The sequence below is a fragment of the Hibiscus syriacus genome, unplaced genomic scaffold (genome assembly GCF_006381635.1).
Source record: "Hibiscus syriacus cultivar Baekdansim isolate YM2019G1 unplaced genomic scaffold, ASM638163v2 tig00110356_pilon, whole genome shotgun sequence".
Lineage (NCBI taxonomy): Eukaryota > Viridiplantae > Streptophyta > Magnoliopsida > Malvales > Malvaceae > Hibiscus > Hibiscus syriacus.
In genome coordinates, this window is record NW_024062700.1 from 263,643 (window position 1) to 281,340 (window position 17,698).

At 33.5% G+C, this 17,698-nt stretch overlaps 1 protein-coding gene across 2 annotated transcripts; it reads right to left on the reverse strand.

Moving 5' to 3' along the window:
- Positions 1-773: 773 nt before the first annotated feature.
- Positions 774-6,158, reverse strand: LOC120120958 (protein PTST, chloroplastic). 2 transcript variants are annotated; one of them, XM_039140444.1, is made up of 8 exons: positions 6,056-6,158; positions 4,712-4,745; positions 4,079-4,388; positions 2,896-2,985; positions 2,291-2,359; positions 1,578-1,683; positions 1,042-1,243; positions 774-965 (listed from the first exon to the last, which is right to left on the reverse strand). In XM_039140444.1, the coding sequence occupies exons 2-8, from the start codon at positions 4,729-4,731 to the stop codon at positions 863-865; spliced, it is 900 nt and encodes a 299-aa protein (XP_038996375.1). In that variant the 5' UTR covers positions 4,732-4,745; positions 6,056-6,158; the 3' UTR covers positions 774-862. The 2 variants fall into 2 exon arrangements, with proteins under 2 accessions (XP_038996375.1, XP_038996376.1); XM_039140445.1 differs by lacking the exon at positions 2,291-2,359.
- Positions 6,159-17,698: the final 11,540 nt, after the last annotated feature.

Below are 17,698 nucleotides of genomic sequence, written 5' to 3' on the forward strand. Positions count from 1 at the left end.
GAACTCTTTGGAGTGAGCATCAGAGAGTTGAGCCGAGCCTTAGCAGCTGGAATAATGAAATTTTGATGCATATTGTTAGTAATATTAGTGGTGTAGGAGCCGACAATCTTATAAGCTTTTAATTCTACGCTTAATATGATAGGAATTGGCATTCATCCTCTAAAACTAAATGGAGACAGCTGAGTTATGGAGGTTGACATGGCAAAGCATATGCAATTTATTGATTTTTCATCTTTAATTAATAATATCAGCCAACACTTTTATGGTGTTGGGGGCTAGAACTGTGGTTCCATTTATTTTTGATGGCTTCAACCGACGCCTTGTGCGCATCGATAAAATAATAACTTTTTTTTTTTTTGTAAAACGAATGAAAAGGAACATGATTATAACAATTCACTTATCCCTCGAATCTTAACTATTGAATTATCGAGTAACCATTAATCTTCTTGGAGGAACAAATGGGGCCCTTAAAGCTTCTTTTGAGTTCACAAAAATAAGTGCTACTGCTTTTCAACAATCACTAGTTAAAATCTCCCTTCGAGTGTAACCCCTTCTTGCACTCATTTTCAAACCAATATCCTTCTTTCTTTCCATTTATTTATTAGAAAAATGATTCTAAAATCTTTTACACATTGCAAAGCTCACAATCATTACAATTTCAACATTTGTTGCTGCGGGCTATGATTCATTTCCCTAGAAAATGTCAGCCATTTGACACTTGTATTCAACACATATTTGAACCATAAGAGCAGAAAAATAAGAACATCAGACCATATGAAAAAAGCTTTTATTTTTTTAAATATCGGTCTGATACATACCCACATTCAACACACACAAGTCTGAAGTCCAGGTATCATAGGCTCTACTCTACAACGAGCAAGTTATTTTCCATTAATCCCTCACCAATGGTTGGGTATTCTGGTGATAGGTGCCACTCTCCGTCCACCAAGAACTTGATTTCATACCTTCACCAAATGTCAAAACTGAATGTTAGAACATTTAACGGCTTATGCATCGAAAGTCCACGGGGATCAATCATACCTTCCGGGTCTCAGCAATAATGTGGTGGAGAACTTGGTGAATGAACCAGTGTATTCTGGTGATAAGTGTTCCCCTTGACTCCATCCATCAAATGACCCCAGAACTTGTACACTTTCTGCCATGCCACACCAGAACAATGGAACTTCCTTCGACTGTGCAGCATCTACATCCTTTATTTTTTCCTTCAATTTCTCGAGTACAGCTATACACCAAAGAAAAAGAAGAGATCCTTTAGAACAGGAACTCATAGGTCGTCGCAAACTTGAAAATTCTTACCAGTCATTAGATACACGCAAAAGCCAATTCTCTCTCTATTACTGTAACGGGAAATTAAGTTTTCAAGCCGATACAGTGAAGCCCAAATCTCGATTGTGCATTATTGCCAAAATTGTCAAAATTTTCGATTTAGCAGGGGAATAAAACTCGAAATTGAAAGTAATGCCTTGAGCCATTAACATTTGGCCATTTGTTAAAACATCTCAAGTTAGATGAGGAAGAACAACTTTGTTGGTCAAAACTCAGAAGAGAATCATTACCTTCTAAGCGAGCATGAAGATGAGACTGAATGTATCTCCCATTAATTTTTCTAGAACCTTCAGGAATGCCAGCTTTAGATATTTCTTCTGCCAGTGAGACTAACGCCTGTAAATGAAAAACAATGTGCAATTAGAGAAGCTTTAAAGGGTTTTGGCCAAGAAATGTAATTAGATGACTTTACCAGTTGGAACAATTGGCTTACTAAATTGCTTAACACATCTAACAAAACAATTGGAGGCATAGTAAATGAGCGATTTTGCATAAATAAAACCCTAAACTTCGATGTAACTATGTGAGTCAAGGGAAATTGTTCTCCATGTTACCAAAGAGGTGGTATACAAAAAGAAAAAAAAAGCACCTCAATCTAAAGCATCACCACTCCAGTAAATGGATACCTTTTGCATGAGGAATTTTGTAAAGGACCAATTTTCAATGTATGGGATAATTGGTTTGCTGGAAAGTAAACAAAAAACATTGTAGCCTCACCAGCATCGGAAACAATAGCTCTTCTAAAGTCCAAGCCTCGAAAAATTACCAAGTTTGGGACCAAAAATCTTGATTCTTATACTTCACGCAGGGCATGATGAAAACTCCCAAATTTTCTTTCAATAAGTTTGCTTTAGCAATTGACAATATAAGAAACAGAAAAAGATCTAATACATATATATGTATATACATATGATAAAAAACAGAAACTGAAGTGAATATTAACCTGAATTTCCAGTTCCATGACTGCAAGTTCACTTTTGAAATTAAGTAGCTCATCTTCCTTGTCATATAACTGTAGAAAGCACAGACAGTTCATTTAGCGAGGTAAAGGCATTTTATTTGACTCTGTTAATGCTAGTAATTTTACACTGTAAAACCAATTTCGTGTAAACTAAGAATTTCTAGGCCTGTCCTCTTTGATTAGAAAGATAAAAACCTGGATTGTAGTCTGTAGATTAGCATCGATTTATCCTTTAGCAATTTCCATTACAACATTTATTGCTGAACTCAGCTCTTCCTATATGCATTTAAATGAACAAAACTCTCTTCAAGACAGTAACATAAAAGTTTTTTACCATTGAGATGTCCCTGGTTCGTGGTTGGCCTCCTTTTTCTTCTCTATTCCGTTGCCATATCTGATACTTAATAACTTAATCTCTCCATTAACAGTTAAAAAGTTTTCACCAAATATTAACTTTGTTTCCAGGTTTGACAATTTCTTTTCTTTTTTACCAGGGTGATTCAGCTGAAAAGTATCTAAGCTTAGAGCATTGCCATGTTTAGAAAAGGAAAAGCATTACTTGACTGAATATAAATACATAGACAAACCTGTCGTTTGAGGAAGCGGTTTTGCTGGTTAGCTTCACTTAGTTTTTTGGTGAGCTTTGCCCTCTCAGAGTCAGCCAGCAGGGATTTCAACTGTCGAACAATGAAACATACAATAGCATTGCACATTTAAGATGAAAGTAACTAGGACTGCATTCAAACTAATTATGATACACAAGACTCCATTAGGTTGATTCTTTTACCATTTGCCTATTGTTTTCTATTCATTTTTAAATTTTCATTTTGCATTCCATTAATTTTTTTTAGCAAATGGCAAATGCATCAAGCAGATAAAGTTAACAAGATTCAGTTATCACTTCCCTGGTGGGAATTGCTCCTAATTTCAATGCTACAGTAACGAGTTAAAGCTGCAGAACCCAGCTATCATAATAATTCCTTATCAATGAATAGAAGAGTAGAGAAATATGCATGATTCTGAAAATCAGATAACATTTTGTTAAATAAGAAATTTCAGAAAAAGCCAAAAATATCATACAAATCATACTAACCTTCAAAATTGCCCCATTTAAATTATTATTCCATTTAGGAAAGGATACCGACCTTCAAGATTAATTTATTAACCTAGTTTAAACTTTAAAGATTGAATACCTTGCAACTAAAGATGATACCATATGATTATTATATATCTTTAAACCAGAACAAGTTATCTGCGCTATCTTAGATGCTACTTTTGAATACCAAAATTGAATACATCAAAAGATTTTACAAAATATCTCACTAACTAAACTATCACAACAGTAACTTGAGGAAAATAGCTTAAGACTACATGGAACACGAAAGCCAGATTCTTTGCCTCTTGAAGGCAGTCCCTGCCAACAGTATTTACCTTTATATGCTTTGTGAAAAATGGATACACTATGCTAATTTAAGGCATTCCTAATTCTTTCATCGCACATAGCTCCAATTTCAGAATTTATTGAAACCATTTTGTTACTCACACCTAAGTAAGCCATGGGGAGGTTTCTAACACAAGTTGGAAAGCTTCTAAATTGACCAACACCATCTTCTGTGCCCGTAACTTGCATTTTATTTCTCCCTTCCGTTTTGCTCAATTATTCAACCACCCAGTCCAAAATTGGAATGTGTTCATTGTTTCAGAACAGAAAAAAATGGTGTATTTACAAATAAACAAAAAATATAAAAAACTTATTTCGTTTAAGTTCACCTCGTCATTGCTTAGTGGTTTAGCAAGGGGTTGCTCAGGTGAATCTTCAGAGGCATGCTCATCTTCACTAAAAGAATCTTCTGACTGTAGGGATGAGGATTCCTCCAGACCAACAGGCATGGTACGTGTCTTGCAGACAATAGGGCTTTTTTGTTGCTTTCTAGCAGAATCTATACTCAGATAAGCCAACATTTTATTATTAGTCTTTAATTTCCTGTCGGTCAAATTATAAGGAAATCCAGGGGCATTTCCCCCGTCCAATGCTCTCAGGTTCGATGAAAACCATGAGACTTGCTTGTCAAGACAACACCTGAAAAAATCACAATGCAAGGCAGGGATGATAATGAGAAGGGATAAATTGTTAAGGATCATATGTAGAATGGAGGAATTTAGAAAGAAAGAAAGTAGTAGTAATGTTTCTAAGCATAACAGTTCTCAACAAAAAGATGGACACAAAAAACCCTGGGTAGGTAAAAATCAGAGACAATTTGCGATACTGCTGTCACTGTGGCATGAAAAGCATAGCACCAACCAGTACCATATATAACTGAGAAGATATCAGCTAAATTTGCAGAGTAACTTTGAGACAAAGTATTTATCCTCACTGCTAATATAATAATCACGAAATCCTACCTTGTAGTAGCAATCTCCATCCCAAAGGATTTTCCTGAGAGAAAGTGACCAAATACAAACCTTAGAAGTAGATTATCATTGAAAGTAAAGTATGAATTGTTGCCACAAGTACAGCAGGCTTTTAGTTCAGAAATACATCTGAAAATATGACATCAAAAATAAGAACTTGGGCCAGATCAACAGCTGCCAAATGGCAAACTTATATTCACTTTCCTCCACCTAAGTATGTATCCCGTTAAGATAACATGAAATGCCATAATAGAGTGCTAATAATAGTAGCATTTCTTTTAGTGCTGCAATAGATCAAGAATATAAAATAGATAGAGAATTCTACTACTGCCGGTGACTAAACTTCAAATATTTAAACATTAAAACTGGATTGAATCATGAATTGGAGACCCTTATGCTCAAAGTTCTCTGAGAATATTTTAATGCTACTGACTTCTCACCACACTACTGCAGCTACATAAACCTCTTCTATTTTTGCGCTTTTTGTTATCTTTTCCCTCCCCTTTTTAATTATGTGAATAAAACAGAGGTATTACATCCATAAAGCAAAAAAAAAAAAAACGAGGAACTGATGCATCTAACATAAATCAAAACTACCATACAAGTCTCTCTAGTCACGAGTTTGCAAATGCTTGCACACAGAACATATGGAGGCTACTTGCAACAGTAAAATGAAGTCCAGGACCAGATTCTCATCAGTTGTTCTTGTAACCCTATCCACTTGGATTAAAATCTAACGATTTTGGGGTTTCCTTAAGAAAGAATTAACAAAAGAAATGATATTTCCTTTCCATTTTCTAAAATATAGACTTATCACACCTAACAATTTTCTCAGTGATTGATGCATGCATCCCTCTACTCAAATCCCCTTCTTACAAATCAAAACAATAAAATCCTCCAATAGGCAGGCAGTAACTAAATTTTCTAACATTACAGTAGTTAAACAAATGGAAGAAACGAAATTATATTCAAACGCATTGTCTGTCAGCGTAGCAGTCATCCCTGCTCTACCTCTATGTTTCATCGACTCAGATCCCGTATCATTTAAAGCATCAGATGAGTGCCTTAGAGTATAATATTATCAAATTGAGTTCTACCCATCAATCCAAATCTTCCACTCCCTAATCTTCTCTAAAGAACAATGGAAAAATAAACTACTCTTTTAATAGCTTTCAATTTTCAATCCTCTAATATTGGCGTAAATTCATACATGTTGAAAACAAACTATTAATTCATTGAAGCGGTAGTATTAGTAAGCACTTGGATAATTAAAAATGCACACCTTCCGAAATCAATACAAAATGACAGAAAAAAATATAAACAATCGAGACTTACCGGGAAGAGCTTGGATAAACAACGGAAATTGGAGTTCGCTCTGCGAGTTAGAGGAGAGAGCCTTTTGTTTGTGGAAGACAGTACATGATTATTTCAGCTGTACACGTGTTAGGCTCTTCGACACCTGGCATATAGAAGAAAATGGAACACGTGTGAACCAGTATAATCTATCACGCGCCGAATCTTAAGGATAAACATCTACGTTATTGATGAATTACGCTATTTTTAAATTCTATATCTATACTATATATATCAAGTTTCTCAATGGATTGATTATTAAATGTCGGTTTAATTAAAAAATTATTAAAAAAGTTAATAATAAATAAAATTATATTGATCTGTTTTCATGCATTTTAAATTGTAGATTAGATGATGTAGTTAGTAAGAATTGTTGCAGTCCAATCTGTTTTTTTTTTTTTGCTTGCAATAAGGATTGTAAACGCTGGTGCCGAGTGTCGGATTGGTTCATGGTCTCCCTATTTCCTTGCGTGAGTTGGAGAAGTTTAGCATCTGCAATAATCTCATGGAGTACTTTTTAGTTTGTTGTGTTAGTGCACGGGTTGAGTGGTTATATGCTTTGGTGTGGTGTAACAGACCCAAATCTTGTGGTATTGATTAGTTACTTAGGATTAGGAATGTTTTTTAATGAGGTCTTATGGATACTCTATTTTGTATGAATTTGACTATCTTAATTATACAAAACCCATTTTTCAAAAAAATAAATAAAAATTTAGCTGATGTAGTTATATTTTTTATTGGTGAGCTTTCCTAAGCTCGTTATTTATCACAGAAGCAAGATTTTTTTAATCAAGAAACTGTCCAAACTCTAGCTTTGACTCGGGTTTGGACTTTGTAACTCTCTATAGAAACCAATCCTTCCTTTGTTTTTCCAGATTTCCTCTCTTTTATCAGTTGCTGAAGCGAAAAAGCATTCTCAGCCCAAGGAAGAACGACAAAGATGCTGCATGTAAGGTTCACAGACTGGTACTTGGGCTTCTCTTTGTTTGTATGCCCTCAAGAATTGCTCAGTGCATGCTCATCGAGGTATTTAGAAACCTTTTTTCCCACTAATTACTGAAACAAATGGATTAGAGTAGTATGAGTTGTTTCAATTGTCTTTGCAGCCATGGAAACAATTGAAGAAAGGCATATTGCCAGTGAAGAATCTCTTGTATCTGTTCAAAAGGTTGGTGATTCATGAAATAATGTGACATTAAGCATATACGAATTCAAATCTCAATATGTGTATTATGTACGAACTCTTTAGTATCGAAACGGATTGTGTATGTTTGTTCATATTTGGTAGTTTATGCGATAATATTGTATTTCTATACAGGAATTTAATGATGGTTTTGGAGGAAGGAAAATGGAAGACATGAAGTAACAGTGGCGAGAAGTGACCCTTAATATCAGTTGTAGTTGTCGATCATTAGAATTAAGTTTTAGCTAGAAAGTTAAGATTTTAGCTTGAGAATTATGTTGAAGCTTGTTGAGTATAGTTTAATGGTAGATTCTTTGTAATGGTGTTATAGCATGTTCAAGAGTCTTATTTATGCCCCTTAATTTCACATAAGACTTAATAATAAATGGGAAACCTCAAGGTAGGAGTTTGGGGACTTTGGAAAGGTTTTTAGAGTGATTTGGAGAGTTTTCTTGGGTTAAAAAGTGAATTTTGCAGTATAGGTTTCGAAACCCTTGGGTTGGTTTCGAAACCTCTGCCCAAAATGTCAAAATTAGCCAAAAAAAACATTGTCCGGGAGGCCCTAGACCCATAGTATGACCATAACTAGGATCGAATAGGTGTAAAACACTAGAATAAGTGCTAAAGAAGGTGTTTAAAGTTGGGTTGAAATGAATGAAATAGCTGTAGAGGTACCAATACTGCAGAGAGGGTGTCAATACTATAAGGCCAGTATCAATACCAAGGGTATTGTTTGAGTTTAAAAGCAAGGAGAATTATAGAGGTAGTATCAATATTGTAAGGTCAGTATCAATACCAAGGCTTTGTGTTGAGCAGTAAAGAAGAGATGTTTAGAGATATGTGAGGTTTTCCCAAAAGCTAATAATTACTCTCCAAATAAGACTACAAGTGAAAACAATAATAAAGTTAATTTCAAACGTAGAAACAAGAATAAAGTAGGATCAAATAAGATTAACCTTGTTTGATTCTCGAGAAATGATTCGGAGACCCGAGTTCCTTTAGAAAAGCTAGCAGAGTTGAAAGTATAGTTTATATCTGGATATATCCTTAGGGAGTATGCAAGGCATTTTAAGCTGACTAGTTTGGGCGCAATGTCTGACACTCAAGGAGTGGGCTAGTCGAGAGTGTGGTGTCCGATGCGGAGATTTCGGAGGCCACATTCTCGGTAGACTAGAGAGGTGTGTGAGCTCTGAGATGCAGCCCTTCAGCCGCACCATGATGTCTATATAGTAGATAGTGAGTATACGAGTATACTCACTAAAGCAGAGCATAACAGATCAATATACTAGATAGTAAAGCAATAGACTTGATAGCTTGAGCCTTTCAGTGATGTACAATTAGTATGATTTAGCTGTTAGTGTGGCACTGAGCTAGTTAGCTCAGCCTTTATATGTTTCCATTGGTAGGTTAGTAGATCAGCCAGTTCGAGAATATTTAGAGTGATTGAGGTCCAGATCTAGTACAGAGGAGAGTATGTCATCCAATTTCTTAAAGTGTATGTATATTCATAAACCTAGTTGTAATGTTTATATTTTTAAAAGTATTTATTTATTTTGAGAGCTCTCCGATGTAACAAGTTTTTATTATATATTTTATGGTTGGTTTTATTAAAATGGTTGCCTTAAAGTCAAAGAAGTAGAAGAGAAAATGTTGGTCAGCCACTCTGGTGGTTCCGTGTGGCATCCGGATCGGGCGACTGTTTGTCGTACTGGTATAGGGTGTTACAAGTGCAATTGACATTAAATATGTATTCTACGAAGGTTTAGAAGCATGTGGTTCAAATTTGGTAAAATTGGATTTAAAATGAAAGAGAAATTAAAAGAATAATAAAATCATAGACTAAATTGTAAAACTGACAAATATTTAGTCAGATTTATAATTTTTCGAGCAACTTAAAATTTTCAAATTTTAACTTGACTCGAACTAAAAAATCGAATCAATAATTCAAGTTGACTCGAATAACTCATGCACACAAAGTTGCCAAGAGGTTCCTTGAAGTATATTAGACTTAACTTCACCAAATGAATAGGTTCGATCCTTGGAGAATATTAGAATAATCATTCACCTAGACCTTGGTAAAAGAAAAGATGATATCTTCCGGATAAATATTTTGTAAAAGAGTACTTGAGGTCCTTGTACTTATCTAAAAAAAATTAATGTGGTTCTCGATATTTTTTTGTACTCAATGTGGCCATTGAACTTATAAAAAGAACTTAATGTGGCCTTTTGACCAACAGTTTTCGTCGTTGACCATTATGATGTTGATGTGGCACTTCATGGTCTTAATGTGACGATCCACGGCACTGATGTGACAATCCACAATGACTGGTGAAGTGTCTGATGACGTGGTAGATGGGCTAAATTGTTTTTTTTCAAGTTCGAGGGCCAAATCAATTCTTTTAAAAGTTTAAGGGCTTATTTGATTTTTTTAAATAAAATATTTAAATTCAAAATATAAAATATTTAAAAACTTAAATATAATAATATAAAAAATTAATTAATAAAAAAAATTATTTTGTATCTAATAGAAATTGACGGTTCTTACTTTTTTCTATGATCAAGTTTGGGTGAAGTTTACTTCCACATTGTTGAGTTAATCGATTGATGAAAATGGCCAAGAGGGAGGTGAATTGGCAATTAAAATTTTGGTGGAAGCTTTTGTAGAAAATTGAAAATATTTGCACAACGATTTAGAGTGGTTCGACTTTCTCAACCAAAGTCTACGTCCATTACCTTAGCTATCCACACTAAGGATTTCCAACAAATTCTAATTTGTTCTTTCTTTGAGGACAAAGAGTAACCTTACAACTCCCTCAAGAATTATAACCCAAATTCTTGAGCACACTCTTTTTCAAAGAGAAATACACAAATTTGTAAACTTACAAGGAAAACCTCACAAGGTAAGATGTTTGCACAATTCTAGAACAAGAAAAGAACACTAAAAATAATTATAAATGAGCACAATGGTGTTCTTGAAAGCAAAATGAATATTGAAAGGAAAATTGGCTTGATTTGTACAAACTTGGTGTTTGATGCTTTCTCTCTTGTCTCTCTATAATTTCTTGTTGATCAAAGGCTTCAGAACTTGTTTAAATACTCCCTCAATTGATTCTGAACGTTGGGGATGATTAGTGGAGTCAATGGAGCCGTTTAAGTGTGAAAACCATTAATACAACAGCTTGGAGCGTGGGGGGAATCGGTACCCCCTCATGGGGAATCGGTTCCCTAAGTGTAAAATTCAAATATTCGACCGTTGAACAGTGGGGGGAATCGATACCCCTGGGGGGGAATCGGTTCCCTCCGAGCATACTGGAATTCTCGGAGCCAAACCATTCAGGGGGAATCGATATCCCCTTGGGGGGAATCGGTTCCCTCTGAGCAATCTGGAATTTTTGGCTTTGTAATGGTTCGAAATATTTTGTAAAATTGTTTTGAAATTATTTTAAGATTAAAACTTAATTTTACACTTTAGTAAGGATTTAAAAATGAACTTTGAAATACTTGAGTAATATTTTGATATTCGATTTAATATATCGAATATGCTTAGAAAATCATTTTCAAAATTAAAATTCTTTTAATTTAATTGTTATATCGAAACAACAAAATGTTTTTAACAATCTCCCCCTTTTAAATATAACAAAACATTTTAAGATTTTCTAATTTCAAAATGAATTTTGATTTTGAAAAATACTACTCCCTCTTACTTTAACACTACTCCTCTTCAAAAACGTTTTTTAATATTTCTCCCCCTTTTTGTTAATCAAAAAGACTCGTAAAGTTTTTTTAAACAAGGTTTTGAAATCATTTAGCCAATTGATTATATATATATAAATACGCTACTAAGAACACAATCAAGAGAAATGTTAGCCATTAGTTCCATAATCAATATTCATAAACATGTAATGGATAATTGGTCATATATGTCTAAAGATGCAAATAAACACGAAATCCAAATCAATGTATAAACATAAGTTCGAACAACAAAAATAAACAATCCAAAAGCATTCAAAATGTTTTAACAATAAGTTCAATCCAAACAAGCAAAGCAAGATCATAGTTCAAGCATCCGTAGAAGGATCGGGAGGAGGGAAATGAGCTCGCATAGCTGCCATTTCAGAGTGAGTTCATAATACGAGCGTTGGTGCTTATTGTTTGCACGCATCTCCCGAAGAATTTCCAATTGTTGAGCTTACATAGTCGAGAAGTGAGATTCTATGGATGTGAAGCGAGAATCCAATGATGCATAACGGAAATCAAATGTCTCCATAAATGATTGAAAATATGGAGGCACATGATCTTCTTGCTGAGGTTGTTCCTCGTGTTGTTCCGACTCATCGTCGGTTTCGTCAATATCTTGCATTAATTGTTCAAGCTCGGGATCGTCGTTAGCTTCTAGTGGAGCTTGAGAAGAGCTAGCTCCCGGAGTATTTTCAGAAGATCGAACCCATTCACTGGTGTCCTTATTCTTTATCCATCCCGCTCTCGTTAAGGAAAGAAGATTAATTTGTTTCTTGAGAGGAAAGACGACATCTAGACCTACTCTAAGCCCAACTTTAGAAAATAGATTACTAAGAATACAACCGTAAACTAGAGATGAACAGAGTTTCTTATTAGGAACAAGATTTACAGTTTCAACAATTTCAGCAAAATAATCTGAGGTAGGTTTATTTTAATATTGTTTGGAAACATATAACCACCAAAGATCTAAAGCACGGACACTCGCACTATCCCTTCTTTTATAACGAGAACCTAAAAACTGTTTTTCATTTGATATAACATCATTATCTAATTCCAATTCATTAGCTATGTAAGCCAAGTCAAGATGGATGAATTGTCCTAGGAGATAGAAATGAACTGCTATGGTTCTGGTTTGAGCTCGGTTTTTAATACAAACGACATTAGAATAAAATATGCGAACAAGTTGATGGTAAACTATAGGTTCAAGATCACAAAGTTTATCAAATTTCCACTCTTGCAAAAGAGGAAGATATCTAAAATCGATATATATCATAGCTTGACGAGAAGGAATACGTTCTTCTCTAATTTTGTAAGAGTTAAAATATTGATAATACCAAAAACGATGATTTCTAGGACCAGGATGATTGAAGCACGAGTTTTGGATAGTCATATTAGGATCAACGGGATTAGGAATAGGAATTTCATGATAGGGGAGGATTTGGAGGTGGATTTGGTTGTGGTTTAAACGACTACATGATGACCTAGCACATTTAGGATTGACATGGTTAGGAATCGGAATAGAATGGATAACCTGCAATTTAGACACATGTATGCAATATAAACAAACCCAAAACTCAAATGATTCCTCAATATTTCAAGGTTCTCTAAATCGAATCCTAAAGGGAATGGTTTGAAAAACTATTTGGAAAATAGTGTTTGAAAATCATAATACGTATAGTTTTTATGAAAACATAATTGAATTAAAAACATCAATTAAAACAACAATTTTCAATTTTTTTTTACATTTAAAGATAGTTTTGAAAAATTGAGTGTTTTTGACGAAATTGGTTGTAAAATCATCATATAACCAAATACCCGATGTAATGTTCATCTATTAGAACTAATCAAAACTAGTCCTAAGTTCAAAAATCAATGAAATAGAGGATTTTGAAATATTACCTTGAAAATTTGGATTTTATGAGAATGTGATGTTGTTTGCAAGGATTAGAAGTTGAAGAACGATCTAATTCCGACTTGTATTTGATGATTTTGGCAAAAATGGAGATTTAGAGAGAAATAGAGGATGAACGCCGTTTAAGAAAGAAGAGAGGTTTTGAGAGAATCGGTTTTTTGGTCGTGATATATCCAGAACCCATGGGGGGTATCGATTCCCTTAAGGAGGGAATCGGTTCCCATTCAAAGGGGGAATCGGTTCCCCTTCAAGGGGGTATCGATTCCCTCTGCACTAAAACTGCTAAAATTTGATTTTAAACACTCAAAATGCTAAATTAATTTTCTCTAGTGGTATTGACAACTAATATATTGAAAATTAATCATGTTCAATCCATCAAATTAATATTTAAATTACATTTGAACATAAAGTTAATTTTCACCAAGAATCATAAACTCCCCCTAACTAAAAGCAATGAATGCAATCAAAAATTATTATTATAAGCATTTTTCATTTATACTTAAAAGTGCTAAATTTATTTTAAACACTAAGTGAAGATAGATCAGTTAAACCTAATTCTCTCCTAAGTGTCCAAAAACGTTCATTGTCTAAAGGTTTTGTAAAGATATCCGCTAATTGATGCAAAATATCAACAAATTCTAGAACTACATCTTCCTTAGTGACATGGTCTCTAATGAAGTGATGTCTTATTTCAATGTGCTTAGTTCAAGAGTGTTGGATGGGATTTTTAGTGAGACAAATAACACTAGTATTGTCACACTTGATAGGAATGGTATCTACTTCAATTCCATAATCAAAAAGTTGTTGTTTCATCCATAAAACTTGTGCACAACAACTACCGGGCTGAAATGTATTCGGCTTCAGTGGTAGATAATGCAACACAATTTTTTTTCTTGAAAACCAAGAAATCAGCATATTTCCAAGGAATTGGCAAGTACCGGAGGTGCTTTTCCTATCTAATTTGCATCCTCCATAATCCGCGTCAGAAAAGGCATGCAAGCTAAAGCTAGAATCTCTAGGATACCAAAGTCCTAAACTAGAAATGTCCTTAAGGTATCTAAAGATTCTCTTAACAGCTAATAAATATGATTCCTTAGGACATGATTGAAATCTAACACATAAGAAAACACTAAACATAATGTCTGGTCTACTTGCAGTTAGATAGAGCAAAGAACCAATCATTGACCTATATAATTTAACATCCACACATTTACCTCCTTCATCCAAGTCAAGCTTTGTAGAAGAGCTCATTGAAGTGTCATGAGGTTTCCCATTTTCCAGTCCAAACTTCTTGAGCATATCTTTGACGTACTTAGCTTGATTGATGAAGATGCCATCTTTTCTTTGCTTGATTTGGAGTCCCAAGAAAAATGAGAGCTCCCCCATCATGCTCATTTCGAATTCGCTTTGCATTAGCTTAGAAAATTCTTGGCAAAGAACATCATTAGTAGAACCAAATATTATATCATCAACATAAATTTGAACTACTAATAAATCTTTACCTTTATGCTTTAAAAACAATGCAGTGTCAACCTTCCCTTTTGAAAAACCTTTTTCAATTAAAAAAATTGACAATCTTTCATACCAAGCTCTAGGAGCTTGTTTTAAACCATAAAGCGCTTTTGTCAATTTAAGAACATGATCCAAAAATTTTGAATCTTCAAAACCTTGAGATTGTTCCACATACACTTCTTCTTTTATAAAACCATTTAAAAATGCACTTTTAACATCCATTTGATATAATTTAAATTCATGAAAACATGCAAATGCTAATAACATTCTAATTGCTTACATCCTAGCTACGGGAGCGTATGTTTCATCATAGTTTATGCCCTCTTCTTGAGTATACCCTTTAGCAACAAGTCTAGCCTTGTTTCTCACTATATTACCACTTTCATCAAGCTTATTCCTAAATACCCATCTAGTACCTACAGTAGATTTATTACTAGGCCTTTCAACTAATGTCCATACTTTACTTCTCTCAAATTGATTTAACTCTTCTTGCATAGCCATAATCCAATGTTCATCATTTAATTCTTCTTTAATATTCTTAGGCTCTATGCATAAGATAAATGCAACATAATTACAAATATTTCTAAGAGAAGATCGAGTTGTTACCCCTTTAGATGAATCACCTATGATTTCACCATCCTTGACATAGTTGTACTCTCTTGGGTAAGATGCTTCCCTTTCTTCAATGGTTGGATTTTCGAGAGGATCATGAGTTTCCTCATCTTTCGTTTCTTCCTTTGATGATGGTTCTCCAACGTCATGTCTAACGTCATTTGTATTTATAATACCTACATCATCATTCAAACAAGAATCCTTCCTCGGAAGGAGATTATCATCGAAAACAACATGTACAGACTCTTCTACAACTAAAGTTCCAAGAAAAATTCCTTCATCACTTTTAGCATCAAATTTGCCAAGATTGTCTTTACCATTGTTTAAAACAAAACATTTACATCCAAAAGGATGAAAATAGCTAATGTTAGGCTTTTTATTTTTAAAAAGTTCATATGGAGTTTTCTTTAAAATAGGCCTAATCATTACTCGATTAATAACATAACAAGCAGTATTTGTGGCTTCCGCCCAAAAATATTTTGGCAAATTGTTTTCACAAAGCATGGTTCTAGCCATTTCTTCTAAAGTTCGATTTTTCCTCTCAACAACTCCATTTTGTTGAGGGGTTCTAGGTGATAAAAAATTATGGATAATACCATTAGAATTACAAAACTCAGTAAATCCAAGATTTTCAAATTCAGTTTCATGATCACTCCTAACACTAGTTATAGAGTAACCTTTTTTGTTTTGGATTACTTTTGAAAACATGATGAATTTTTCTAATGCTTCATCTTTAGTGCTTAAGAATAGAACCCAAGTATATCTAGAATAGTCATCTACCAAGACAAATGCATATTGTTTTCCACCCAAGCTAGTAGTCCTAGTTGGCCCAACAAGATCTATATAGATCAATTGTAATACTCTACTAGTTGATACGTCATTAATGGATTTAAAAGAAACTCACTTTTGTTTTCCTTTAGTACAAGCATCACAGATTTTATCATTATCAAATTTCAGTTTAGGCAGTCCTCTTACTAAGTCTCCTTGAATTAACCGTTGCAAAACACTCATACTAGCATGTCCTAGTCTTCTATGCCATAACCAACTATCATGCTCATCCTTAGCAACTAGGCATAAATTAGTCATATTGATAGAATCTAAATGCACCATGTAAATGTTTCTTATTCTATGACCAACAAGCATAATCAAAGTAGATGCAATGTCAATCAATTTTGCAAACACTTGATTTAAAAATAAGACATTGTATCTTTTGTCAAATTCATGTAATCAAATTATGCTTTAATCCATTCACATACAAAACATTATGCAATGTTGATAATTGAGATTAAAAGCACATGCATAAAGTTTTTGAAAATGTTATGCATTAAAACTTTATAATAAAAAAAATCTATGCATAATCATTAAGAAAAAATTAAGGTCAAAATTTTGCAAAACCAAAGTTCTTGAAAAATCGATATCAATTGTTAAAGAGATATCAATTACATTTTAAAAACAATTTTGACCAAAACTTAATATGATGAACTAGAGTTTATAAAACATTACCAAAAATTATTATGTTAATCATACAATATTTTTCAACATACATGAGACAAAACATAATCATTTAGAATTATTTAACATTTAAAACCTCATGCATGCATAAACTAAATGAGCAACCAAATAAAATAAAAAACATTAAGTTTAGAGGTTACCCATTCCTTTTACATGTGTGGCTAGAGCATCTTGAATATCATCATCTTGATCACCATTGCTCCCACACACCTACAAGAGACATTTAAGTAGATTTTGGTATCCAAATTGCTTTGGATCCTTGAACATTAGTTTCAATGCCCCTTGTTCCTTTTGAAACCCATACTTGTCTAATTTTAAATCGTTTTCCTTTCTTTAAAGGACAAGTATGTTCCCTATGACCATGATAATGACAATGTGAACATATTGTCATTATTGAACTAGATGAATTATTTAAAATGATATCTTTTTCTTTTGTTAAACATTCAAGCTTAACTTTTAAATCAAAATTTTCTTTTTCAATACTTTCAAATTTCATTTTTGAAAGCTCTAAATCCTTCTTCAAGATTTCATTTTGATTTTCAAAATCCATTTTCGTTTCTAGAAGAAGTTTGTTTAATTTGAAAATTTCTTTTTCAAAGTTTTTAGATTTTATTTTTGAAAGCTCTAACTCCTTTCTCAACATTTCATTTTGATTTTTCAAGTCTGTTTTAGCTTTCAAAAGAAGATCATTTTTAGCAATAAATTTAAAAATCAATTTATTGTATTTGGAGTTCATGGTCTCAAACTCCGAAAATAATTCATCATAAGCATCTTGTAACTCATTAAAAGATTTTGAATTTAATTTATTTGAGTTAGAAGATACCTTTGGCTCTGTGAGAGCTAATAGAGACATCACATTTATTGGTTCTTCTTCTTCTTTGTCTCCATAGATCTCCTCAAGCTTATCCCACATCTCCTTGGCATTTGAACAAGAAGAAACTCCTTTATATACATTATGATCAATTGCACAACACAACATGTGCATAGCTTTTGTATTTTGTTGAGCTTTCTTCCGTTCTTGATCACTCCACTTCTTTGCCTTCTTTGTAGGAGAAGAATATCCTTTCTCAATCATCATCCAAGCTTCCATATCAAATGTTTGGATAAATATCATAATAAGTTTCTTCCAACGACGATAATTTGTTCCATTGAAGTG

Coding starts and splice junctions, on each gene's coding strand:
- LOC120120958 (XM_039140444.1), bottom strand. CDS start 4,731: ATGGAGATTGCTACTACAAG. Junction 1,684..2,290: donor TCATGGAACTGGAAATTCAG/GTTAATATTCAC, acceptor TTTCATTTACAG/GCGTTAGTCTCACTGGCAGA. Junction 1,244..1,577: donor TCTTCATGCTCGCTTAGAAG/GTAATGATTCTC, acceptor TTTGGTGTATAG/CTGTACTCGAGAAATTGAAG.